The sequence below is a fragment of the Lepisosteus oculatus genome, chromosome 8 (genome assembly GCF_040954835.1).
Source record: "Lepisosteus oculatus isolate fLepOcu1 chromosome 8, fLepOcu1.hap2, whole genome shotgun sequence".
In the NCBI taxonomy this organism is placed as follows: domain Eukaryota; kingdom Metazoa; phylum Chordata; class Actinopteri; order Semionotiformes; family Lepisosteidae; genus Lepisosteus; species Lepisosteus oculatus.
The window spans coordinates 50,600,533-50,627,408 of NC_090703.1; the positions used below are offsets into that span (position 1 = coordinate 50,600,533).

At 47.5% G+C, this 26,876-nt stretch overlaps 2 protein-coding genes across 4 annotated transcripts; one reads left to right on the plus strand and one right to left on the minus strand.

Moving 5' to 3' along the window:
- The first annotated feature begins 24 nt into the window (after nt 1–24).
- On the plus strand, nt 25–10,816 carry sytl4 (synaptotagmin-like 4). Its single transcript, XM_015351734.2, has 17 exons — nt 25–162; nt 2,832–3,120; nt 3,435–3,653; nt 3,767–3,876; nt 4,186–4,285; nt 4,535–4,669; nt 4,765–4,855; nt 5,236–5,314; nt 5,636–5,742; nt 6,069–6,161; nt 6,454–6,632; nt 7,266–7,368; nt 7,866–8,027; nt 8,144–8,246; nt 8,379–8,484; nt 8,676–8,884; nt 9,172–10,816. Exons 2-17 carry the CDS (start codon nt 3,002–3,004, stop codon nt 9,309–9,311), a joined length of 2,055 nt encoding a protein of 684 aa, XP_015207220.2. The 5' UTR covers nt 25–162; nt 2,832–3,001; the 3' UTR covers nt 9,312–10,816.
- srpx2 (sushi-repeat containing protein X-linked 2) lies at nt 10,410–26,141 on the minus strand. Of its 3 annotated transcripts, none has more exons than XM_015351736.2 (12): nt 25,510–26,141; nt 24,992–25,072; nt 22,080–22,175; nt 17,487–17,567; nt 17,207–17,398; nt 16,122–16,298; nt 14,999–15,125; nt 14,546–14,667; nt 13,384–13,563; nt 12,604–12,737; nt 11,771–11,892; nt 10,410–11,397 (listed from the first exon to the last, which is right to left on the minus strand). In XM_015351736.2, the coding sequence occupies exons 1-12, from the start codon at nt 25,604–25,606 to the stop codon at nt 11,217–11,219; spliced, it is 1,590 nt and encodes a 529-aa protein (XP_015207222.2). In that variant the 5' UTR covers nt 25,607–26,141; the 3' UTR covers nt 10,410–11,216. The 3 variants fall into 3 exon arrangements, with proteins under 3 accessions (XP_015207222.2, XP_015207221.2, XP_006633089.3); XM_015351735.2 differs by having other exon boundaries at nt 22,080–22,178; nt 25,510–26,140; XM_006633026.3 differs by lacking the exon at nt 22,080–22,175 and having other exon boundaries at nt 25,510–26,136.
- Between the last annotated feature and the right edge of the window lie 735 nt (nt 26,142–26,876).

A 26,876-nucleotide genomic window follows, 5' to 3' on the forward strand; every position in this document is an offset into this window, starting at 1 on the left:
GGCTAGCGGTTCCTTTAAAACCTCAGAGCTCTGCCTCTGGGCGCAAACAACAAAAAAAACTCCTCTGCCCAAACAGCAGCTTTTGGTGTTTTCCGGGATCGGGATTGCTGGCCGCAGGATCGCGAGAGGACAGCTCGAGGACGGGGCGCCTTGCACCTGGAGGTGAGCCGTGCGCGGTCCTCTTGCGAGCGGGAGGCTTTGAGATCTTTTGCGTTTTATCAGACAGCTGGGTGAACGTTTCTGCGTTGAATCGGAACTTTAAAAACTTTTTTAACGGGTTTGGGACGGGGGCGCATTTCGTTACATCTGGGTGTCAACGGGACCGAGAATCGGTCTCCCGGCCGTGATGTCCGTTCTTGCTCGCTTCCTTTCCTTTTCTAGGAAAAAAAAGTTAACCTGTAGTTTCAATTGAGTTTTATACATCGGTATTATAAGCGTTCATCTTTTCATCTAATGTCTGATTGTAACTGTAAAACATTCTGACCTGATCCTTAAAGGAAACAAAGTATTCGTAGTTTAATCATGCTCGTTTTTGTTGTTGTATTATTATGTTACAAATCTAAAAAGGTTTATTCAGATCGAATAGCCTGATGCCACGCAAAACTGATATTTAGGTATTACAGTATGAGAAAGTATTGTATATGAGAGCAGATGAGATTCAGGTGGTGCCTGCTTTGTCGCAGAGAAGTTCTGAATAAATGACACCGTTTCCTTTCCCTCCGAGTGCTTAAAGCAGTGGACGTGCTCGTTAGTTAATATTAGCTTTGATTCAGTGTACTCATTTCGATATTTCGAATCGATATTCTTTTTTTTAACGAATTCCCCCATTGCTTTACGTGCGAGGTCTTTTGTTCGCGAGGTCTGAATAACTGTGCCGCAGAAGGTCGCGTCTCCTCCTGTTTTGTAAACATGACTCCAGGAGCCGCAGATCGCCGCCGCGGTAGTGCCCCGGTACAGGAGATCGGTATGGTAGATCTGGGACCGCTGCTGCTCTGCGCTTCCCTCTGGGGCTGGCCAGTGAGACTGTCTCGCGTAAAACCGAGCTGTCCTAGCACATGCGTCCGGCTCTCTGAAGCAAAGGTGGGAGTCTTTCTAGGACGGAACTGCTTTTGAGTGTAGACCGTACGGGTGCTCGCTGGAATTTAAGCACCTGTGTCATTGCACCTGAGGAACAGTAATACTAACGATCACCATAGCAAAGGTCAGTAACAGTAACAGTAGGCTGGAGGACCCAAGAGGTGGGTGATCGGTGGTCGCCGTGGTGACAGGGAGACCAAGCCGACGTGGAGGGACAGGGGCTCCCGCTGCGGGCGGTGGGACCCTGCGAACAGCTGGCCGCTCTGCTCGAGTTCGGGCTCAGATTTCTCAGTTTGTCCTGCCTGGGTCCAGCAGCAGACATGTCTTTCACTCGACACGGGATGCCTAAGTGTTTAAAGGTTGAGTGCCTTATGGTTCTTACCTGGGCAGCCTAAGACCATTTTAATGGCATCTGCTACTGGTGACTTATTTACCGGACAAGTTTACGCACACCAAGCAAGATCATCCAGAACTTCGAGCCAGGAAAGCTTTGTATGAAATAGATGGGCAGCTTTCTGGAGCAGATGACCTCAGATGCACCCCACTTCCAGTGCACTGGGTGTTCTTATTTGGATACAGTTTCTGTTTAAATGCAGTGTTCTGGAAAATACTTTGTGAAGAGTATCTTTTAAAAGATCTTGTGTGCTTGACTTAAAATAGTCAAATAAATAAGATACCAGTGTAGTTTCAGCTCTTAAACCGTCATTAATTTTACCTTTCATAGAACAGATCGGGTCCCTCAGCAGCAAAGTTGTTACTGTTTTGTGACAGTGTGTCTATACTGTACACATTCCCCTCCTGGGTTTGATTGGCAGGAGACCAAGTGAGTCCACAGCTGTGAGTGCAGGGTTTGGCCAGGACTCTGATGTTTCTCGGGGCTGTGTGTTGATAAAGGAAGCAGCCACAGAGCTCCACCCTGGCCTGTGTGTCTTTAAAGGGTGGGAGCACTCTGACAGACATGCAAGGTCTTATTGTCTTCTCCTTTTCTGCAGAATAAATAAGATAGCACTGCAGTTTCAGCTTTTTTCTCGAACTATTTTGAATTATTTTACTTTTCATAGAGCATATTGGGTCCCCCAGCAGACATTGTGTGCATTCAGTCTATGACGTACTGTAATGCTAAGGTACAGGCCACAGTCTCAGTGTGAAATACACAGCATGGCCTGTGATGTCACTGACTCCACTAATCCTGCAGAGCAGGCTGTTTGTTTCCTCTAATCTTCTAGGAATGCTCAACAGGCGCAAAACCATTCTGAAGTTGTGCTCATTTTTTCACATAGGTGGATTTTACGATGTTACTATCGTTCTTGCACTTGTCGCTCATGAGTCCAGTCATATGATTTATTTTTTCCTCGCGATCATCTGTTGCAAAACAGAGCTCTTGCTCTGTGTGACAGTGTTGGTGATGAAGGGGTTGTGTCTCTTGTCTGTACTGAATTACCTACATTTTCCCAAAACAGAGCAGTCTGCCCCTGTCTTTTAAATCCGACTCCTGCTTGCTTCCCCCTGCCTGTAAAGGGGTACACCTAGAGGCACCCCCAGTGGAGCTGGGTTCTGCATTTACACCTATCGGAGCATCTTTTTTTATCAAATGAGCCTGAGCACTCAGTAATATCCATATCTTGAACCAGCAGATTTTACAAGGCATCTTTGTGAGGTGTCTGCGGGGCACGGCCACTCGGAGCGGGGAGCGGGAATGGTCTCGTTAAGGATTAGGGATTTCGGAGGCTAACGAGCGCGCTCTCTGCCTGCAGTGCTCTTTGAGGAAGACCAGTGCAGGGGCGAGCGAGGAAGCACCGACCGCAGCCAGGCTGCCGGAGACGGCCGGCCTCCCGAGCGCCGGTGTGCGCGGCCTTGCCGAGCCCGCCCGAGCCGAGGCGCCTCGCTCTGCGTCGGCTCGCTGCCCCGGCCGGCCTGCTGCAGGATGTGGCCGGGGGCGGAGGTCATTGACGTGGCGTTCCTGACGGAGCCGGAGCGGGAGCTGATCCTGGCGGTGCTCCAGCGGGACCAGGAGCTGCGCCGGGTGGAGGAGCTGCGTGTCAGGTGGGCGCTCGGGCCGGGGGGCTCCGTGGGGGCCGGGGGGCTCCCTGTACCCACAGTGAGGGGTGTTGAGCTGTCACGTTTGGCGTGGAGCGTGGGTGTTGCGCTGCCTCTCTTTGATCTGGGAGAGCCTGTACGTTCTTTCTGCTGCTGCTTCCTGAAGAGAGCAGCTCCCCGACCTGCGGCTCTCTTGAGATGGCTGAGCTCCTGCCGTTCTGGGCGACTTTCTCTTCCTGCTCTCCCCAAACACCTCCCAGCGGAAGCTGAGAAGCGGCCAGGGGTCACCGGCTGTCCCGCTGTCCCTCTGTCCCTCGCAGGAGGCTGAAGGCCGAGCTGCTGGACATCCGCCGGAAGGGCGCCAAGCGCAGCAGCCAGGACTACAGCCGCCGGGCCTGCGGGCGCTGCCAGGAGCCGCTGGGCAGGCTGAGCGTGGGCAGCAGCCGGTGCCGGAGTTGCAACCACCTGGTGTGCCGCCGCTGCCAGGTGGTCCGCGGCGGCGGCGGCTCCTGGGCCTGCAGCGTGTGCGCCAAGGAAGGGTGAGCGAGCCGCCCCCCGCGCTGAGCCTCGGTTCCCGCCGCCGCCGCCGCCACGCGCCAGAGACCGAGGTGGTTTTGTCGGCCATGTCGTTTTCTTCCCCCTCTCTCTCCAGGGAGCTGAAGAAGAGCACGGGAGACTGGTTTTACGACCAGCGGGTCAACCGCTTCATGAACGCTCCCGGGTATGACCTGGTGCGGGCCTCCCTCAGGAAGAGGCCGCCAGGTACGTGCCCGGGGCTCTGGGGAGGGGTGGGCGCTGGCTGGCAGCAGGAGCGGCTCCGCTCTCCTGTAGGTTGATCTCCGTCGTTGCCCTCAACTGGAGAATGGTCTTTAGGGATACTGCATGTTCTGCAGGCCATAGGAAATGTGGAAACTTGCCTGTCTAATACTCTAGTCTGAGCTTGTCCACCTGCTAATGCCCAGTTCAGCCTGAAGGATGTTTTTTGTCCCCCCTAATAAGTTATTGCCCGCACCCACAATCGCGTTCTCGGCGGTGAAACTGCGCCGCTGATTGTGATGCGCTTGTCCGCAGCGAAGAAGCGGGAGACGGTGGGAGAGGTGCTGCTGCAGCGCTCCGAGCTGAACCCCAGCCCCCGGCCCAGAGCGACGGACCCCCAGGCTGTGGACAAGGGGTGAGGGAGAGAGAGGGCCTGCTCAGGCCGGCAGACAGTCCGGAGTTTGATATTTCCAGTGGGCTGGCTCCTTCCTTGACGACTGTCCCTCCTGGGCGTCTGTCTTCACAGGTTGCTGTACAACAGTGGAGAAAATGGGTTCCTCTCCCTTTCCCTTTCACGCTCTTTGAAGCTGCAAGATCACAGAGCAGCGTCTCCGCAGCCCCTGGGTCTCTGTGTATCTAACCGCGGCCTCTCCCTGTGTTTCAGGCTCTTCCCTGAGATCTCTGTGCCCACAAAGGCACGAGAGCAGCAGGGCAGCGATGCAGAGCTGCTGGAGAGAGGCAGCCTGAGCAGCTACCAGCCTGAGATCCACTCCTCCCAGGCTAGCCCTGTCCTGCAGCGGTAAGGCTGCATCTGTTTGGAGAGGAAGACCGTGATCTGCCTTCCCAGGAAGCCTCCTGTTCTTTCTAGACAACATTCCTACTTCTTTCTTCCAGGAGGGACTCTGTACAGAGCCCAGGTCCTGGTGCGTCCACTCTGACTGTCCCCACCAAGCCTGAGGAGGCCAAGAGGAGTGACCCTGAGCCAGTAAGAGCAACGTCCTCTCCCATCTCTCGCCAGTCTGCGGGTCCAGCTCTGTGCTAAACCCCAGAAGTCTTTCAGAAGCTGTATCTGGACACAATGTGTATAACCATTTGTTGTAAAACATGTGTATTATGTAAAACTGCAAATTTAAACAATGTTTCAGTTTAAAGGCTGTGGCTTTATTACATTCTTCATTTATTTGAGGGAAGGGATTTTTTTTCTTTGATTATATTTGACCTGTAAATGCAGTTGAAGGCGAGGAATTCATGAACATGTGGCCTTTCACAAAATGTTAAGAAACTAGTTGTTACAAAGTTCTAGAGTGGAGCCCAGCTAAAAGCATGTATCTGCTTTTTCTTCCTGTTTCTATGGTGCAAAATCAGTTTTCCAGCTCTGGTGTGACAGCAGACGAGAGTGACGTCCTCTTCAAGAAGAATCCCAGGAGGACATTGAAACCTCCAGGTGAGACGCAGAGCTTACACACGCAGGTAGACATTGCCATTTTAGTCCCGTGTTTCTTGACCAGGATATCAGCATCAAAAGCATCACTGGGCGAGTTGCTCTGTAGAGAAGTGCTTCCAGATTCCAGTCTTAAGTTCACTTTGTTTGAACTTGTATCCTCTGGTTCATGGTTCTCTGTACAGTTCGAAGATGTTCACTGGGTCGGAGGATTTTGTATACCTGAATCAAAACTGCTCGTAGCCTTTTCTGTGCAACACTAAAAGGATTCAGTTCCTGTCACCCATGAATGTGTCCACTGTATTATTGTTCTATTGTCTTCAGAGTACAGTCGGCCGACCTCTGTCCTGGACCTGCGTGAAAACGCTCTGGGGGTGGACGGAGGATCTATGGGAGACCGAAGCAAATCTGTCCCAGGCCTGAACATCCAGGTGAGAGGAGCTCTGTTAAAGAAAGCCAGAGGCGTGCTCCGAAGGGCACAGAAACCAGGTCTGCTGCAGGGGTTGGCTCCAGCAGGTCAGGCAGGTTGTGGGTGGATGGATGGATGAAGTTTGATGATGGTCTTGAACTGGTATGGCAGGTGGGATGGTTAATGCTTGTGTTGCACCTTATGTTGGCCTGCTAAGTCATCGCTCCTCACTCGTTGGTGAAGCCCATCTTTCTTCATGGCTTGCCCTTGCATGAACTCGGTGAGCTGCTGTTTTGTTCCCTCTGTTCTCCTTTTCTGAAGCACCATGGTGACTGCACTCTGTTGCAGGAGGAAGAGGAGGAGGAGGACATAGACAGCCTGGTGGAGATCCACAGGAAGTCTGCAGGCAGCACCTACAGTCTTCGTAGCTCAGGTTCCAGGGTGAGCGCAAAGCATGAGGGCTCCCGTCTCTCGCCCCTACAACACCGTGTGGTTCCTGCAGCTTCAGTCTCTGGGCTGGATTTCTGCAGGCAAGGGTTGTCAGTGTAGGAACCCCTTAGTGCCATGTTCGCTATGGGATTCTAGTACACTGGCTCAGTGAGTTATAGTTCTCCATTACTGTCCAGTTCTGTCTTTTAACCGTCTTTGTGTTGTTCATGCGGTGCTTGTCCACGTGAGGTGGGGCCGTCTCCCTCGTCCTCCCAGCTGCGTGACTGTCCCTGTGTTTCTGCAGACCACGCTGGGAAGTATGATGAGCGTGTACAGCGAGGCGGGAGACTACGACAGCGCAGAGGTCTCCGGCGAGATCGTTTTCTCGCTGAGCTACGACGAGCGCACCCAGACCCTGTGCATCTTCATCAAGGAGTGCCAGAACCTAGCCCACGGGGACGTGACCAAGCAACGCTCCAACCCGTAAGTCTGGCTGTCCCTGGGCCATGGGGAACCCCGGTCTCGCTAGACCGGGGGTCTCCAACTCTCGTCCCAGAGAGTCCCCAAATTCAAAAGACGAAAGATTTCCACGATGAGTATCCTTCAACCCTTGATGACCAGAGGTCTCTTAACAGGGTAAACTACTCAATGAATCCGTTACTTAAAGGCGTTTTCAGTTTTCAGAAACAGGTTACCTGTCAGACTAACTAGACTGGGGCTCTGCGGGACCGGAGCTTGAGACCCCTGCAGTAGAAATTCCTGCGTCCTGCATTGGGTCCAGTTACTCTTGTATGTCACTTTTGCTTTCTAGTCTAGTTAACGCACAATTAAAGTGGTCTCCCTTCTCTGTGTACAGATGGAGAATTATTAGCTTCCTACAAGGCTAGTTGGTAGTTTTGGAGATAAATGCTTTTACCAGCATGCCTGTACAATAGAGTACAATAAGGCATGGAAATGAAAATGTTAGAATAGAGTGCTTTTGGATTTCCTGTTTCCACAATCGGGAGTAATCAGAGAGGTGCTGTAGTTGTCGCTGGACTCTTGTTTCTGTCGTGGTGGTGAAGACTGAGAAAGAAACGGGTGCAATGCTCTGCGTGTCGTCCCTTTGTGCCGAAGGTACGTCAAGTGCTACCTGCTTCCGGACATGTCCCGCCAGAGCAAGAGGAAAACCGCTATCAAGCGCAACACCACCAACCCGTCCTACAACCAGACCCTCAAGGTAATGGCCGCTTGTCCTGCAGTGGAAAGGGGACGTGTGAGGCAGCCCGAGCCTCTAATCGCTCAAGACTTGATTTTCATCTGCAGGTTGTTAAGCCGATACTGTACGTCCACCTTCAGCAAGCTATCAAATCGCAATCCTGTCTAAAGATAAGAGCCGAGTTATTGTCTGTGATGAGCAAATATTGATTTTGGCTGCTTTTACGGAATTAGACTGCGATCACCGTAAGGTGTGAAAATTTGTTTTCATGGAAAAAAGTATATGATGGAAAACTTTGAACATTTTTCAATATTTTGTTAGCGTTGTTGCTAAAAGCATGATTTCTCCCTAGTCCATTCTGATGGATTAGTATGCCTATTACTGTACCTGTGAAACCATTGCTCCAATCCTTATTCTTGCTTCAAATTAGAACAGCTGAATGATTTTGTTATACCCCCCCTCCCTCTGAAACTGAATAGGTACTGGTGTGCGTTTACCTTCTGCTCTTGTCTTTGCAGTACAACATCACCCAATCCCAGCTCATGATGCGCTCCGTCCAGCTCTCCGTCTGGCACTATGACCGGTTCGGACGCAACGTCTTTCTGGGCGAGGTGGAGCTCCCGATGGACTCCAGGAACTTCGACACGCCCTTGGAGGAGTGCATGCCTCTCTGTGGGAAGGTACAGTGCCTCCCCGATTCAGACTCCCTCAAAAGAGAAGCTGCGATAAGGAATGCACACCTTGCACAGTGAGGCAGGGAGACATCCTAAGGTGAAATACATGTGCTTTCTTCAAGGTTAAGCCTGAGCACGGTGGTGCTTACGGGCAGTACAAAGGCGAGTTGGTCATCTCTCTCAAGTACGTCTCTCCACACAAACTTCCTGCTGACAAATCGAGAGGTAAGCGAGTGCAGGGAAGAGGAAACGTGGCACTCTTCCGTGGCTGTGTTTAGAACCTGTGGTTTCTAGTGAAGATGGGAGTAAATGAATAGCTCCAGCTGTGTGGCTGACAATGCTGGTGACTTGTGACAGGCAAGAGGAAGAAGGAGGAGAGTGGAGAGCTTCACGTCTTGATCAAAGAGGCCAAGAACCTGAATGCAATGAAGTCGGGAGGCACCTCCGATTCCTTTGTGAAAGGGTGAGGGCAACGATTCGATCTCGGGGCTTCTGTGGCAGCCTGGCATCCAGAAGTCGCTAGTTGATTTTTAAAACTCAAAGTAACTTTGTTCTAGTTATCCTGTAAAGGTGTGGAAACCACCAGCTTGAGAGCGAGGTCTGCTCCAGCCATGGGACCGCCTTGTCTCACTGCTCTCTCCACCAACCATGCAGGTACCTGTTACCGTCCAGGACCAAGATGACCAAGAGGAAGACACCGGTGGTGAAGAAGACTCTGAACCCGCACTATGACCACACCTTCGTGTACAAGGACCTCCGCCTGGAGGAGCTGAAGAACATGTGCGTGGAGCTCACAGTGTGGGACCGCGAGGCCATGTCCAGCAACGACTTCCTGGGGGGCGTCAGGCTCAGCACAGGGACAGGTGAGCAAGTGCTCGGACGCAGGACGAGGCTCACTTTGTACTTCAGTGCCTCACTGCCACAGTGCTCTTCTGACTCCTCTCTGAGCCTGGGTTAGGAGCTGTAGCGATGCTGCCCTGGCCTCTGTGTAAAGTGGTGCAAGTGACTGACTCGGAGCTGCACAGAAAGGGGACTAAGGATGTTTTTTTTTTTTAATAATCTTCATTTACAGTTGCCTTCCTTCCAACCAAAGTGCTTCAAACGCTAGAGGCAGGGCAGCACTGAGGGCTGTGTTTGGTTGCCTTTTCAGGGCTGGCCAAGGGGGAGAAGGTGGACTGGATGGACTCCAGGGGTGAGGAGGTGTGCCTGTGGCAGAAGATGATGCAGTACCCTGACTCGTGGGCAGAGGGCACTCTCCCACTGCGCTCCTCCATGGGCAAAAGTCAATGAGCAGGTCACCCTGAAAGAGACGCAAGGGAGGTGGATTGTAGGAAAGGTCCAGAATGGATCCCGATTTCTTGCTTTTCTTTTCCTTCGTGTTGCAGGAAGCTGTCATTTTTTGAAGGCTTTCAATAAGGTGCTCTTAACTGTTGAGAACGTTTATTCTTATTGAAAATGGCGAGATGAACTATACATCTCCATTTAAAAAAGCTATATAGGCCCCTTATTATGTATCTTTAAAAAACATGTTTGAAAATCGGGGCCTTTTTGTTATCTGCTAATTTCTTAATAAGGTTAGGACTTAATTGTTTAATTAGACAAATACATTCCACAGTCAAACACTGGATTTACCAAAGGGTTTTAATGGCACATAATATATTTATTTTTGCCTTTTAAATGGGGAGGGGTAGAGGATTTTAATTATCCCTTTAAGTATGAAGAGCACTGGAAACTGCTGACTTGCATTTTTTCCAACATTTTAGTTCAGTACTAGAATGTCAGTGCTTCAGTTTTGTGGCTTCATCCTCTTACCAAAAAGGGAAAAGCAATCAGAGCAATTGAGTTTCTGGAAGCTGGTGTCATGGATTTTGCTTTGGGAAGATATAAAAAATCCCAGGAGAAAGTGCCATGAATGCTGGGGATCATTGTGTGTTGGAGCTCCTTTCACTGTTCCGAGTCTGCTGTTCACACACCTCTTCTGCAGTTGAAGTTTTTTTACATGTAACAAAATGTTCTTAAGACCTGTTTGATCAGTTGCATTGCTGTGTATAATGGGCTTCTGCTTCACTGAAGCACACAGAGGTGGGGAGCAAGTAAGACCTGTAAAGAAACAGCTTTTTCCTCTCATTCTTGACTGTCTGGTCTAGTGCACAACAGGAAGGCAGAGAACAAATCCATTGAGTGAGTGCTGCTTTCTGCATTCCAGATACGGTTTAGTCACCTTGAGAAATCCTTTGTAATTTTATTGTTAACAGTCACAGTCGCATTAAATAAGGCAGAACATTACTCCTGAGCCCACAATTACCAGGCATGTCCTGTGCAATGTGTGCAAACCTTTGTCTTTTTCAAATCCACTTCACAGAGCAAAGGGACTATTAGTATAAAAGGTTTCATTTTGTTTGGATTTGTTTATTTAGAAATATTTGCCAAAATTATTGTGTGCAATCATTGCATTCAAAATTTTGTTCACAAATGCACAAATAAAACTTAAAGCATTAACTTCTGAAAGCAAAGTGCCACTACGACAGAAGGCGATCGGATTCTAAATCTGGAAAAGCTTTTAAATGTTTGTAATCTGAGTGACGGTGTTTTGACTTTAAAATGTGCAGGGAAGAGCCACACAGGAAGTGACCTTTGATGCTCACTTCCTTCCTGCAGCTCGTGACTGCAGGCTGGGCAGAACATCCGGCTGTACTTCTACAGCGGGGTCATGATGAAGAGGAGTTATTTTTTAAAAAACTAATTTTATCATTTATCTTAAAAAGAATGCTTTAATAAATATCGTTTTGATTACACTCTGCTCCACTGTCCTTATTTTTTACTATTTTATGTCTAATGCTGCAGGTCTGAGGCAGTAGTTGGTAAAACAGGTGTCGTGGGTGTGAAGGGGTGACAGCCAACACTCCCTTAGATTAGATTAGCAGTTTAGTTCTTATTAACAGGATCTGACTTATTGAGGATCTAATGCCCACTGTTCCCGATAAGGAAATTCTCATGACCTAAAACATGCTTGAGCACTAGTCTGGCATCTGCAATCTGACTTTGTAGCACTGGGTGTAGGAGCTGCAGATTCTGAACGCTTCTGGTCCCAGGTACTGTGGCGGAAAGAAAGCCTTCTGTCCCTGGTCCCCGGGGGGACTGCAGCCTGTCCTGGGGAGGTAGTGTGGTGCTCGGGGCCCAGGGGCTGCCATCTGCTCAGTCGCAGTAGTCCTTGTACTTCTCCAGCCGGTCCCGCTCCTCCTCGCTCAGCATGTAGGTGTCAATGAAGGTGTAGACCTCATCCGAGGTGGTGGGGGCTATGAACCGCTCGCGGTCGATGCCCTGTTTGTCCAGCAGGATCATGCTGAAGTAAGCCCTGGTGATCCGCAGCACCTGCCTGCGCGGACACAGTACACACCAGCCTCAGACAAACAGCTTTCTCCTTCTCTAGCAGCCTTATTCTCCTCTGTGCAAATGAAATAGTTTGACTGCAGCAGGGACCATTTTATTGTTGTTCTGTGTGCTTAGCTTTTTTCGCTCTCTTTGCGCTACAAAACCACAACATAAAAATGAGCCAAACCCTGTATTGAAGACACCTTTCCTTTGATGAAAACCTGGCATTTTGTGATATGAAATAAAGTAAATAAAGTGATGCCTTGGTCATGCCCTCATAAGCATGAGCCAATCTACCACTCCTTAGTTTGTAAAATGAGGTCGCGCTTGTGTTACCTGTGGCAGAGGACAGCTCCCCCAGGCGAGCGGCCCGTTACCTGAGCTCCTCGATGGCCTGGGACGTCAGGCGCCGGTCCTTGATGCGGCCCACCTCCCGCGGAGGAAGCCCCAGCAGCTCGATCACCGTCACCTGCCGCAGGTCCAGGCCGCAGCTGGCACTCTGGGCAACACAGCAGCAGCAAGACCGCTAGAGAGACGCCGTTGCCCTTTCCTAATCTGCGGCATAATGTCCTGCACTTTCAGCTGGTTCCCCAGGACGAAAGGGAGACTTTACTCCACTTCAGCAAGCTGCATAGGCATGACTGGCGATTTACAGTGCTGCCAGAGCAGATGCTTAACACACCATTCGTAGACGTCAACTTACAGTACTTAAAAACAGTCTGAGTAGTGTGTGAATACTAACCCTAACCCCACCTGGGGTGTCAACTGAGCATTTCCACGATCTAAATCCGAGCCTCTCTGGGCATAGGATTTTGACATGTTCCTCAAACCAAAAGGTATGAGTGGGAACAATCAAGACCACTGATAGGAGGAGGATCTGAATAAGATTCAATAATGCTTGGTTACACCGTGACATCCAGGTCCTCTGAGATTCCGAAAAAAATATTCAGATAGGAGCTAAAAACCACTCGTCCTAAACCTGTCTTGGGACCCAAAATCCAGCATTGATCTTGGAAGAAAAAAATCAGAAGAAGAAGAAAAATTGGAAGTATGAGTAAAGTATGAGTAAAAAGTATGAGTGGGAAACCATCAAGACCCTTGCAATTAAATGAGATTCAATAATGCTTGGTGACAACTTTTGATCCCACCGACTCAGAGAAATTTAGAAAACAAGACAGAGAGCTATGAAACCTGCCATCTGCTTGCTAACCTGCAGCATGATGTTCTGCAGCTTGTAGTTCTCGTCTGAGTTGTCGGGCGTGGACACAATGAGCAGCCTCCTTTTCTCGTAGAACTGGTCCAGCAGGGCGGCAGCGGTGGTCACCTCGGTGTTGAAATCCATGGCTGTGAACACAGGCGTATGCGTCAGGCCCTGTCTGGAGCTCGGAGGAAGAGGCTCTTTCTTTCTTTCTTTTTCTTTCAGTGGGGCATTGCAGGGGAGGCATACAGGGGTTGCTTTAAAATGGAGCTCGTGACATGACCAAAAAGGAAAAACTGTGGACACTTTGGGGACATGACTATAAACGTAAATGTAATTCACTGAATGAGGCTACATTCCAGGTACAAAAGCAACGACAAAACTGCCAGCGCCAGGCCATGATGCTCTGCTGTGGGCAAAACGACCACCCTGTATGGAGCTGTTAAATGAAAGTTCAAGAGGGGGTCAAATTATAATGTTCTCTCAACACATGAAAAATTTCCTGTCGAGGCCCCTTCATGCGTATCTATGCAATAACCCCCTCCACCTCAACTTCACCCCTGCAGCTGCCTCCCTGGTTCATTCCTCGCAGGGGGGCGGGGTTTGTCAGCCTTGACCATACGGCCCTATTTTTACATATTTCTTTTTTATGTAAAAGTTCTTTAATTTGAATTTAACTGAAAGGGGCTGTGTAATCTGACAGGCGAGTTGAGGCGAAAGTCACCAGACGTCAGAGTCGGGAGGCCGCAGGAAGAGGGCAAAGTCACGGTGCGATTCCGCTCGCACACTCACGGACACAGACTGGAGCCGTTCCTGCCCAGCCGTGGTTGAACTGGCAGACACGGGTGGGGGGGCCCCTCCTCTCGTAGCCCCCCTCACACGAGTATTCACACGTGGCGCCATAGTTGTTCCCATCCGAGGAGCAGGTCAGGTACCCGTGAATCGGCGGCTTGAGAGCAGGGCACCTCCGCACTGGAGGAAGAGCGGGAAGGGTTAGCGCCAGTCCTCACGTCAGGCGCCTCACCCTGAGCGCACAGCCTGGGAGAACCCAGAAAGGTTCACAATTCATCCACTTAGACTCATCTGCGGCACAATCCGGTAGGTCAATTATGCCGATTTGAAAAGCCATAGGAAAGTACAAACCTCGTGGGTTTTAAGTTTATTTTCCTATCTACTAACCAAATATTTAAATACATCCATTCATCCGTTAAATGAAATCCGCTTATTCCTAAGCCAGAGTGTCTCCTGGAAGCACAGGGACAGGTCACAATCGGGACAGGACACCGGTCCGCCGCAGGGCACGCACACACCCTTTAAAGACACCGAATTATCCCAGCTAGCATGTCTTTGGAGGGTGGGAGGCCATCGCAGAGCCCAGAGAAATTTCACGTGACCATGAAGGGGAGCATCAGTTTAAATCTGAACCACAAATTCAGGAGACACAATGCTGTCTGCCGTTCACAATTCAAATACTGACGCTCATATCTTTATTCTCTCTAAAAAGCATCGTTCGCCCCTTTTCAGATCTCTTGTCCTTCCGTCTGTTTTTCTCAGCCTCGGAACCCCAGGCAGCTGCTCTGAACTATACCAATATGATTTTCACTTTTCATTTCATGCTTAGAGATTGAATTTCCTGGCTCTGAGAATCCCAGAAGAATTTCCTAAAGCTCCGAGCCTGGGAGCCAGAAGCTCTGGTTTAAATTGGAGCAGCACAGGGGATGGGGGGGGGAACCTTTTTATGTTTTGGTTTGTTTTTTAGCTACACGTAAGAAAACATTCCAGAACGGTCACAAGAGGCGCAGTTATGATACAAAACTATCCCGAAGAGTCCATCATCTGACTGGATCTTCCGTACCCCAATGTCTGGACCGCAATCCCGTACCCCAGTGTCCAACAAACCATTAAAGTGGACAAACTCATGGCAACTTTCTGAAAAACTCAAAAGGTTGTTTACCTTCCACTCGTACAATAAACTTGCAGGCAGCTTTGTTCCTGGCTTGGTCGTACGCTCTGTAGCGGATGACGTGAATTCCCTCTGTGAAATCAGATCCTGGCTCCGGCCCTATGAGCGTTACGCTGCAGAAGGACACGACGGGTCAGACACATGTTAAACTCATTTCTTTCTTTCACGCAGACCATTCAAATATTTACTGCATGGAACAGTCCAATGTCAAATCACATCAACACTGCTTTGGCGGAACTGAACTTCTTCATGGGAGTGAGAATATTTCCTTCTAGTCTTCTTTCCTGTTACAGGAAAGGCTCGTGCTACGTTGCCTTAGCCTGCGGGTTCAAATCTGCCTTTTTTTTTAAAAAAAGGAAATGAAAAACCACAAGCATTAAGAACTTTGCATTTCCTTCTGAAAAGCCCTTTCTTCCATTCAAGCCCTCCCTGGTGCAGCCTTACTCAGTGACAGAAGGGTTGGTCGTGTCCTTCACCGCAGGGGGGTCCCAGGTCACCTTGGCTGTGAGTTTGTCAGGCTCTGCCACCTTCACCCGGGAATACGGGCACTTTATCTTCGGGGGGTCCCGGTCTGGAACACAGGAGGGGGGGGGGCATTCAGTTTCGGCACTTCTGGAAACATATAAAAGAACACAATCTAATCCTCTAATCAAGAACTCCCTGGACCTGAATGTTTAAAAATACCATGCTGAAAAATAAAAAGCACGGCCTTGTAATGCTGCACAGCTCTAAACAAGGCTCATGAATGGGTTAAAATAAAAACATGTTTTGTTTTAAGGGCACTATGGTGGTGCATTGGTAAGCACTGCTAAAACATAATACTATATAACCCTATAATATTCTTTTAAATATCTTTTAAATCCTGTATGCTTACAGCCGTGCATGGGCAGAAGACAAATACCATATGTTGACACTCAAAAGATGCTACCTATTACTGAAGCTTTAACAAAACAGCAGCACTCAGCCCGGTGCAGTGTGTTCCTCAGGCAGTGTGCGGAACCTCAGGCACAAGCTGCTTGTTAAAACAAATCCTTAAGCTAATTTGAGGAAGGAAGCTTTGGAGTTTTGGAAACATCCCTCAAAGGAGCCTTGAATGAGCCCGTACAGCAGACAGGAATGTGCTCTGATGTCGTGTCCTGCCTGCCCCAGGACTAAGGTCTTGAGACACCTGTTCAGCACGGACAAAGACACCACGCACTGCTCTACTGACACAGTAAACACACCTACTGCCAAGCTGCCAAGCTTTCATTGGATTTGAAATGACATTTTAACAATAATGCTTCCAAAATGTTATACATTTTATAGTAAAAACTCTTAAGTTCTATTATTTACAAACAATTCAGAATGACTAAACGATGAAATATATGACTGTAGCACTTCACTGAAATAAATATCCACCATAAGGAAAGGACTGGGAAACAGAGCTAAGAATAAACACAAAGAAACATCCTTTCTAAGCACACTGGCGTCTCCAGAATGGGTCTCCCTGTGAAGGAGGCATTTTTGCGGGAGTATCGATTTCTGTGGGTAGGTGGGTGATCAGTATTATCCCAAATGTGTGACTTGCCCACGCATGTGGGCTCAGTGCCACTCCAGCGCCCGGACTCCAGGCAGGTCCGAAAGCGTTCGCCTTCCAGCTGGTACCCAGGGGAGCAGGTGTAATCACAGCGCGAGCCCATGGCCACACTCCTGGTGCAGGTGTAGGTGCCATAGTAGATCAGCGGCAGCACATGGCATCGGATCTCTGCAGGACAAAGCACACTGCAGGCGACAGCTGCCGAGGGAGGGGCAACACTCGGACAGGGGCGGAGGATATTTATTCTAGACATCCACACATTCCAGTAGTGACCACCGCTACTATAATTCATTACTTGCTCACGAGGCTCCAGCAGGAATTTCAAGAGACTGTTTTCATAAAATAAAATCTTGTAAAAAAAAAAAACTCTTGAGCACTTTACACTCATGTGTACGAAAAACATCCATCCATGCATGCAGAAAGCATTGTCAGATGTATTATTTTAAACATCTAGAGATTAAGACTGGGATTCTTCTGTTGGTTCTTGTTATGTTGATGTTTAAGGAAACCTGTGGTACCACATAATATCAGAATTCAGGCTGCAAGCTATAGAAGGCGGTCACATTAGTTCAATCGAAACCAAACTTTCCACTGCCTGAAATTAAAAGAAACTCAGAAACTTTTTAAATAAAGTACTTAGTGTTTTTTTTCTTTCTGCAAACATCTGTAGATGTGCTTCTCTATGAAAAAAGAACAGAGACATTCAAGATCTTTGCAGATTGTCTCCGTATTATATGAAGTATCTCCCACTCCCCCAAAATACAAATTGGGAATTGCTATGGGAATAAAATTAAACCTTTAAAAACTGTAAAGCAGACCTGCAGTTTAGCCTGGAGACCAGCAGTGTGCTCCTTGGAAGGGGACAGCAGTGTTTCCTAAACACTGGAGAGAATATCTGCCTGACCAGCGCCCTGAATACCTATGCTCCCCTCCTGCAGGTTTTTCCTAAGCCCCTGACTTTTCTCTTTCAGGACAGGCATGGCAGAATCTCTCCAGGCCCTTATCTGTTCAGTGCCGAAGCAGTGGACTGATGTACGGACGAGCTGTGCCACGCGGGCCAGCTCCATCACACTTACGCCGACAGTAGGCGGTCCCTGACCAGCGACGGTTGGGCAAACACTGCACCGACCTTCGACCCAGCAGGCGGTACCCTTGGTCGCACGACAGCTCGCAGCGCGTCCCCAGGGTGCTCTGGTAGTTGCCCCCCCGGGGGGAAAAGCAGGTGGCCTCCCCATTCGAGATGGTCAGGGTGTGGCACCAGCGGGGCGCTGGGACATAACCGGAGAGGAGTCTCGTCAGGAGGACACACACCATCTGCAGCAGTCCAGCCACACAGACACAGGGGTCAGCACTTACTCTTAAAGTCCAGCTGGGGGGGGGCCTCGGACTCATCCGGCACGACGTCATTGTAGCCGCTCTGCTCAGGAGGCCCAGACCCTGGAATCAACAGCACAGCCATCTCTCTCTCTCTCACAGCAAGGGACCGAACCCCCTGTTCATCCTCCAAACAGTTCCGCAGTGAGCCAAATGCAAAGCAAACAACAACTCTCTGTCTATATTCTAACTGCGCACTTTTCTTTGTTAACTGTCAGATCACAGGTAAAATGACATACAAGGACTATATGTATATGTAGGCTGTATATATATATACATACTGTAATTCCAGATGCATTGACAAGCTGATGAGCTATGGTGAACTTAAATGCTTACAGTACTTGTGTACCTATTGCTGCAGTTCCTATAAAAAAACCTTAACCTCTAATTAACAATACATACTAACAGCAGGTCAGAGTTTTGGACTTGGAACTGGAATGCTGTGGGTTCTAATCCCAGGAAGGACACTGCTGCTGTGCTCAGAGTGCTTCAGTAAAATACCCAGCTCTATCTATATTAGTCTCTTTGGCTGAAAGTGCTGCTTAACCAAATGAACACCAATATTAAAGACGACTGCTGAAGTCCCTTGTTTTTCAGAGTTTGCTGAGACACCTCCATTCCTTACTTCAGCTCTAAAGGCAAGAGAACTATTTTCAGTCTTTCAGGACCTCATTACTGCCTCTGTATTTCCAATCACAGGCGCCCAGCAGGGAGGTCTAGCACTGCTGACTGTACAGACCACTCAGCTAAAGGACTTAGACACCCCTGAGACACCCGCAAGGTTGGAACGGTACCATCGTTAAGACAAGACATGTATTCCCCAGGAAGTATGACGTGGAAATTTCCACTCGTGTCACTGGGAGGAGAGTGAGTCAGGGCCCAGGCTGAGACAGATATAGTTGCAATTCAGTGCTTTATCCTCAGTAAGCAGCAGCAACAGCAGCCTTTAAAGTCAGCAATTAAATACCCCCCTCTTTCCCACAGCCACCTCCCAGGAGAGGAGGCCATCACACCCACTCATCCTTCCCCACCGGCTGCGGTTTCATCCTGCCTTCCAAGCCCTGGGTTGCGAACAGAACTCCGCAAGAAACTCGTCCTGCTAGCGCACGTTCACAAGAAAATCAAAACTTTGGCTGCCAGCATCGTGATTCTGCCTGTTCCCCAGCACTGCGTGTGTTTGACGTCTCCCCTCATCGCCATGCACACAGACCCTTAATGCATTCTGAGGGAAGAACACCTCCGTCCTCTCTGTGCCATTTATTCAGTCCTGGGCCCCCCCGAAGACAAATGCTCCCAGCAGTCCGAGGGCAGAGTTCCTGTGAAGCACAACTGCATCCTCTTCAGCTGCTCCTGAGAGCCACAGTGTCTATTTTATGACTCGCTGGGCTGCAGGTGTTGGTGAGCTCCTCACAGTTGAGCTGTGTAATCAGCCAGATGGTGGTGGAAGGGAGTTAATCCCCATTACCTGTACAACACTTTGAGTGGAGTGTCCAGAACAGCACTATTTAAATGTAAAGAATTACTAAAGTTATCTATTATTAATTGCTCAAACTTTGCCACTGTTTTTAGTTTTGATGATTAACAATGATTCAGTTCTTTTCTTACATTTACAGAGCAACAGGAGGGGACTCAGGTCACCCTCACTTGAGTTAACGTGTGCCAGCTGTTTTACACCACACAGCAGCCTAGGTCGAGGAGGAAGAACTGATTTCATATTAATTAAGGGTGCAAGCACAAAGTGGAATTTAGTCGCCAGGTTTAACACTATTCTTCGTTACGGGACCTTTACTGACCAAGTAGTCAGGACCTCAGTTTGTCTTGTCTGCAGGACTGCACCTCCTACACACAGTGTCTGCTGTTATTATATGGGGGCACTGCTTGGAAAATCCTCATTCAAAGGGAAGGGCGCCACCTATTGGTCCACCCACTGCATTTACAGCAGCATCCTGGTTTCCTTGCACGTCAGAGCCCTCTGCCTAGACCTGCCTGGAGCCCCTCGTTTCTCCTGTGACAGGCAAGAGCAGAGCTCTCCTCCTCGCAGACGGAGATTTCAGAGCAGGATTTGTGACTGATGTCCACGGGTCCTGGGTCTGACAGGTACTGTATCCATCACAGCAAGAGATTTCTTATTCGATTAAAAAAAACGAAATGTTATGGGCTCTGATTTTTTTCTTCTCTTCTCCACATTCTAAAAGAGGATTCGTGCTCTTCCCGAGCCCCAGCAGAGGCAGAACTGAGGTCACATCCTGAGACACTCTGGAAAGAGCAGCAGGCACAGCCTGCAGCCACAGTCAGACTGGCGGAGCACGCAAAGACACTTCCAGCAAGTCTGGACAAGGCCAGCAGGCCCAAACAAAAGACACAAGATCCTTAACAAAATCAAATCTAGCAGCCGCTTGATGACGTTTTCTGAGATGTTTTGAAAGATATCCTGCTTTCTGAACATAAATCAGTGAGCACAGCAAAACCGGGTTTGGATCAGAATCAAAAAGGGCAATTCGTTCTAACCCATTGCCATTGTAACACAGAGAAATGGAAAAACACTGAACCAGATTTAAATGTAGACTTTTACATGAGCACTGTTGTACTTGTGAGGTTACTGTACTCTCTGACCCCCCCAGGGACCTGGATGCTGTGTGTCCAGCGTGTGTGTGCGGACTGTCCTGTCCCCTGGACACTGCACCTGGACCGTGTGGCCGGTGTGTGGGAGAGCGCTGTCCCCCAGGGCACTGCGGCTAGACACGGCGTCACAGCCTGTCATCATACAGCTTTACTGAACAGGAAAATAATGCAACCAAAAGAAAGAAGGTTCAGATCCGTTTGAAGATTCATTCCTATAGCTGTAGCACTTTCTGCAATTTGTATTCTTTTACTTATTGTACTTCTGTTTAATTATTTTTGTTTAGCCCACCCTACATTATGCGGCCCTCTTAAATGGTAAATTACCATTTAAGAAAAATTAACAGTGTTACTTTTTTACAGTTCAGTAATTAAGGAATCCTTTCAAAATCAAAAACTGTATGGAATATTTCAGCACCTTATAACAGGCACAGATAGTCTTCTCTCATGCATTTTTAATCGCTATATTCTAATTTAATCAATAGGCGACAGCACTCGGAAACGGAGAGCTTGTCTTGCCGCTGTGTGAATCAGACAAAGACCACATGTGACTGTGTGGCCTGAGCAGGCTGAAAAGCAGGAGCAGCACATTGTTCAGATGTCTTACAATTCCACACCACCCACAGCTAGTCAGCATCACACACCAGCAGCACAGGATTGAGCAACCACTGTACCAGATGTCTCTAATGGTTTATTTATTTTGGTCTTTTGGAAACTATTACAGAGCTGCACTGCAAAAAGATAAAACAACAGGAAATGATTACTCCAAGGGCAGGATATTTCAAGCCCGTCCAGGGGTTAATCTGACCAGAATTTTGTGCCGAGCAGCACAACATCAGAACCCAGATGTTGAGGAGTTGTCTTCTCCAGGCTTTGGACATGAAGAAGACCGTCTCCCATGATCACTCTTGGCCATGATGATTTAAACTCTGAACTCTCTATGAATGTAATCAAAATTCAGCAACTTATCGTTGTGCTGTTATGTAAGGATAACGTTACAGCAAATTTCATCTATATTTTCATGCATCAAACCTTGAATGCTGACAAGTGTGACATCCTTTTACTGCATAAAGTAGTTCCTAACTATTTTCTAATAATCATCTTTAAAATCAATGTAAAAGCACACACAGACAGATATTACATTGTCACTGAAATTGGCCATTGCAGGCATTTTCCAGGATGAGGTTTAAAGCCCAGCCACCTGAGGTGGGATGTCCTCCCAACATGGGGCCATCAATTTTAACACAAACCACCCTCTAAAGCCATGTGAAAAGCAGGTTGTGTGTGATGATAAATGTAAAACCATGTACATCCTTTGTAAGAAAGGTTTAAATTGAGTGCCATGCATCTTGATCTTCAACTTAAAAAGCTGATTTCCCCAGACATTAATGTGCAAAAGTTTGCTTTCCTTCCATGCTCTGGGCTTGTACAGTATATGTGCTCCATAGATCCCTAAGGTTCAGGTGAAGCTCTGTGATTTGAGTGCCCTGCTGGGACTGTGTCAAGGAGATCAAATGCAGGCTTTCTGCAGCTGGTGCCCTTGCAGTCTGTAATTTCAGGTGATGAGAGTGAGTGTACAGTTACAGTTACAAGAGAGCAAGGAAGTGCATTAGGTCAACATCACAGGGGCACTTAAGAAAAGACAGGTGCTTCACTAATTGGCTGTGCACTAAGACCCTTCTTCAGCAAGTAGGGGTTTAAACATTTAACAATAAACTATCCTGTGAAGAAGGAACTGCAAGCAGACATGCAGTTAAGACGTAACAGAGCTCACGTATCCCCAAATTAATTTGCAACCAACGTAAAATACAGACAGCCATCTGTATGTGACATTTAATTTCAAAACTTATTTTACCATGTTACTTTTGTTCAGTTTAGAACAAATTCTCATTACGGATGACAACCTGAAGAGCACTCTTGTATAGGGAAGGCATTGACTGGAACAACATACCGTACCTTCCTCAAGGGGACTCCAGTCCACAGCCCTCAGTGCTGCTGCACACTGCCCGGAGGAGCTACAGCAGCTCAAGAAAGCTCCTGGGACCCTCACTACTACTGGATATTAGCAGAAGTGGGTATTAGGAAAGGAAAAAGAACGCAGAACAAAACATGGACCAGTTTCTGTTGGCTTTGTGTGAAATAATGAGAGGAAAAAAATGATTCCTGCAGGAGCTGTAGCAAGAGCTGAGGTTTGCTGTGGAATTTTACAGCTTGACGAACACAGGCATTTTCATGTTTTCATACTGTTAATGGGTATGGAAAAATCACTCTAACACTGTCTGCAGTGTTCCACTAAGTGTGAGACAGACTCCATGACAGGCTGACGACATGCGGAAAATATTTGGACTACCAATCATATTACTGAAGTAAAAAACAAATAAGACAATATATTGTAGGTCACGTGGTAGTTTATGTTATAAGCCTACTTCTTTGGATCCAGGAGAGTAAGCTTTCCTAAAGACCTGAAACAGTTGAACTGTAAAGAAAAGACTGTGCTAAAAATGAAATTCTGAAAGCAAAAAACATCCCGTGACGTACTGGTTCCTTTTCACCCATGAGAATTAAGAGTGAAGAATGCTGTGGACAGTCCTGTTTCAGCCTTGTCGTGACTTAGCAGAAAGGGGAATGAGAATCCTCCTGTCATCAGCCTGTCATCATGGCCTGACCACTGCCCAGACCCGGCACCAGCTCCAGACAGTCCCAGCTCCACACTAGGACTGACGGACTCCTGGCACACCCAGCACAGAGTCACAGTGACTGTGTCCGTACAGAACTGCAATGGACAGTAGATGGGTTCAGCAGTTTCAACACGTGACACGGCATTGTTCATCCCTGTTTGGCAAGGTGACATTCAAGTCCTTTAACAACAGGTCACTGCAGCCCTGGGTCTCTCTGCTGTGGAGATTTTCAACACGGGGAGCTGCTCTGTTTAGCTGCATCCTGTCATTACACCCCAGGGACGTGCAACCAGGGGCACAGGATATAATTGCTGGTGCTATTTATATTTTTATTCTGGGAGGGCAGATCCCCATACGATCTGTATTAAGGAATTTAAGATGCTATTTAAAGCAGCTCTTCGTTCCATTAATTTGCAGTGACTGTCATGATTGTTGCTTTCTTTCTTTGAGGCTGCAGAGACATAATAACTTTGCCCTCTTAAATTGTGCAACAGCTCCCTAAAGAAAGGCAATTTTGGTATTCTGTTTTGGTTCTCTGCACAATAATTCTTTTGAGGAGAAAGTTATCCGATTTTCCATTTAGAGTGGAACTGGTATAATTACAGTATGCGGTACTGTGAATAAAATACCCAAACATTTAGACTCCTGGTTTAATGGAATTAACCAGGAGTCTCTGCAGAACAGCAACTACCAGTCCAGATCATTTTTACTTGGAGCACTGAAGACATCATCCTGAATGTTTCTCCACGCAGCTATTACAGAACTCATGAAACCCTTACAGATCTTCACTGCAGTGACCTGTGATGAACTAGGAGTAAATTCACAGTACACCTCACGCTGTAATCACATTCATTTTGCAAGTAATGGGAAACGCCAGAGAAGACACACCGTGATACTGTGTAACAATGTGATGCTACCACACCCAGGAGAACAGGCCCAAAACATTAAGCCCACGAAGCTGAATGCTTACAAACTGAATAAACTTAACCAAGTGCTTTCCCAGTCTTGTTTATTCACTGGATTAGTGTCTAAAGCACTGAACTGCTTGAAACTAACAGAGTTACAAGCTGCCAATGTCACTCTTAAATACTATTTCTCAAGCTGCTATTCTGTAATGAAAAGCACTATATATATATAAATGCAAGGGATTCTAATTACAAAGGCACATTCTGAGGAGGGAGGTCTCCCTGTGGAGAAATTCACTGGAACAAGAAAAGTTGAAAGGCCACAGGGAGTCAGATTTCTCCTGGATAAGGAAGAGGGGATGTTGTCTTTAATCGCTGGCTTTGGAGTGGTTACTTTACTCTTGTTCAATTGAAGCAGCAAGCTGTATTTGAATCACTTAATAACATACCGATTATATTACAGGCAGGGCCCAATCTTCTGCCTCAATGTAATGGGTCTATAAATTCCTTTAGGATACGGTGGAACAAAGTACATGCACAGTTAGGGCGGTACCTCGTGAAAGAAGCTCAATTACACTAATTTTATAGGGGATGCCGCATTTTACATTTGGGTCTGTCACTAATTACTCTCTGGGAAGACACTACCCTTCACACGTCCAACACCTGTAATGATGTACGAGAGGGAGCCAGTTTAACTGACTGATTTAAAATCAGACGGCCATGCAGACACAGACTGTTACCAAAGAATATCTGCCCCGTGTATCTCTGCAGCAGCCAGTCTCTGCCACAGCTGCATCCAATTGACGACTTGTTGGCTGTGGTGACGGTGGTTTTTCCATGCAGAAAGGATTATATAAACTACAGGACATGCGGGCATCCCCGGGGGAGACGGCGACTACAGGGGGAAACGTTGATTCAAATGTGTGAGAATCCAGCGCGCTGGATTCCGCAGCTGTGAGGAGTGTTCCAAACCCACAGCACAAAGATAATGTTCCTGCGGGCTGTGACATCGACAGCACAGTTCCTGCTGTTCAGGCATGTGGAGACAGCCTGAGAGCACATGCTTGAAGCCTTGAGAGCACCGTCGTTAATATTATAAAGCTGTCATTTTGTTTTTTGGAAAAAACAAATGTCATCTCAATAGATGACTACGTTCTACAGTGCCGTTGCCTTGAACGGTTGACTTGAGAAGTCCGTGCTTTCTCAAAGCCGGTAACGCCGTGCAAGCTCCCTTTCAGGCTGGGCATACAGTTTTCACGTTTGGCAGTTCGTCACAACTCCTTACCTTCGCCGGTCAGTCCGAGCACCTCAGCAAGGGCACACACCTCCAGCAGCAGCAGAAAGCTCGGTTTTGACATCTCTTTCCCTTGGGGTTTCAAGGCCGCATCAAGAATAAAAAACGACAAAAACAATAATACTTTTCAGAGGGACAAACTGATCATTTCCCCTACAACGTCAACAAAAGGTGCAGAAGGCTTGCAATGCGTGACATGAATTGGAAATCACTTATTACAAACCGGGAAACGTGGCCTCGGTGAAAACCTGTCGCGTCATAGCGCAACATAAGTGTTTTTACAAAAATCTCCCCGAACAAAGAGCATTATTGAAGGTGCGCGCCACAGCACAGACGGGCGACGGATTCACTTCCAACACACGTTTCCAGAAAAAGCCAAGAGGGCTTCTGAAGTTACTCTGTCAAGAAGACAACAGCCCAGACAAAAAAAATAATATTATCGTCGGTAAAAGACTGACTTGTGATCATGAAGATGTAGCGAGCAACAATAATATCGAATGATGATTTACCTCTGTCTGAAAACACGACAGGCTGACGGTCTTCCCCCCTTTCCCACTCGGTTTGGCTGAGCGCGGCGCCGCTGGAGTCGATTACTGAGTTTCGCATCTGCGCCCAGAGTTTTGGCAGAAGCCCTCGTCCCCCGCTTTTAAAGAAACAAGGGGCTCAGAGGGTGTTGCTTGACAGTAATTATAGTAAATAATTTTGTCCAGTCATGGGTACACAACATCCCAGCTCTGTGGGTTAGAAGGAGTTCTCATTTTAACTCTCGCACTGTAGGATACGCGACTAACACGTTTTACTACAGTTCTGCCATTAGAATTCCGCTTAGTTAACTTTTCAACGTTTATACCAGATAAACATGTCAATATGACCGTGACTACTTAGCGACGTTTCCTTCCTCAACGTTTTTCATCTGCGTTACCACTTTCCGGGTTTGTAGTTTTAATCCCACATTTTATTACCATTAAAGTTATCAACTTTCGCTGTTTTTACAGCAAAGTGCGTATTTCTTCCACGAGTCTTGCTCGCCTTGTTTCAACCCCCAGCTCCATTAAATGGTGACATGAACAGTTTTGTAGGAAGAGTGGAAACGCAACTCAATCCCATGAACGCTATTTAGTGGAAAACCAGACTCATTTGATATATCTGATGCATTTCACGTCAGACAATCCGGATTGTGAAACATTGCATTGCTTAGAAGATCTCCACTCAAGCAGAGTCATCCAAAAACACGCATTTGAGAAAATTAAACTACTGTATTAATATTCTAATTGAAAGGAGGCCAGGTGCTCATTTCCTTGAGGCCAAAAGAAACGTGTCCGAATACCTTAGACGCAGTACAGTCATGTCGAATTAGGTAATATGTTCGCAATTACTTTTTTGGCTATATATACTACATATATTACTGTCAGAAATGTATATGCACATACTCTCTATACTGAGATGTAGATTAGATTACGTCCATTGTATGCAAAAATTAAAAACCCATCTCTCAATTTAATAAAACGATGATAAATACTAGCGAGTGAAGCTATCAATTTAAACTATTAGTATCTTCGTTCATGACCAACCAAGTTTTTAATTTGCAGGCAGTCGAATGGCGACGCAGCTGTTGCTAACCGCATTATTTGTATCGACGCTTTACCGGCCAGTAGATGGCGCTCTGACGCCAGAAGGGGAGTTACTGCATATTCATATATAGGATATGTTGACACTGCAATTTAAAATGGCTAAAATTACATGTTCTAACAATAAATACTGAAGCTTTTTATAACATTAAAACAAGCTGAACGGGGAAATTAAATAACTTGCTATGATAATTAGCCTAGTCATGTGAGCCGGGGTTCACTGTGATACTCTTGAGATTTTTAGACGC

What these genes read in the sequence shown, in the direction of transcription:
- sytl4 (XM_015351734.2), top strand. Translation starts at nt 3,002, where the DNA reads ATGTGGCCGGGGGCGGAGGTCATTGACGTGGCGTTCCTGACGGAGCCG. An exon ending in GTGGAGGAGCTGCGTGTCAG is followed by an intron (nt 3,121 to 3,434) that starts GTGGGCGCTCGG and finishes TGTCCCTCGCAG; the next exon opens with GAGGCTGAAGGCCGAGCTGC. An exon ending in CAGGCTCAGCACAGGGACAG is followed by an intron (nt 8,885 to 9,171) that starts GTGAGCAAGTGC and finishes TTGCCTTTTCAG; the next exon opens with GGCTGGCCAAGGGGGAGAAG.
- srpx2 (XM_015351735.2), bottom strand. Translation starts at nt 25,606, where the DNA reads ATGCGAAACTCAGTAATCGACTCCAGCGGCGCCGCGCTCAGCCAAACC. An exon ending in AGGGACCGCCTACTGTCGGC is followed by an intron (nt 16,299 to 17,206) that starts GTAAGTGTGATG and finishes TTTGTCCTGCAG; the next exon opens with AGATCCGATGCCATGTGCTG. An exon ending in CACTGAGCCCACATGCGTGG is followed by an intron (nt 15,126 to 16,121) that starts GCAAGTCACACA and finishes CCTGTGTTCCAG; the next exon opens with ACCGGGACCCCCCGAAGATA.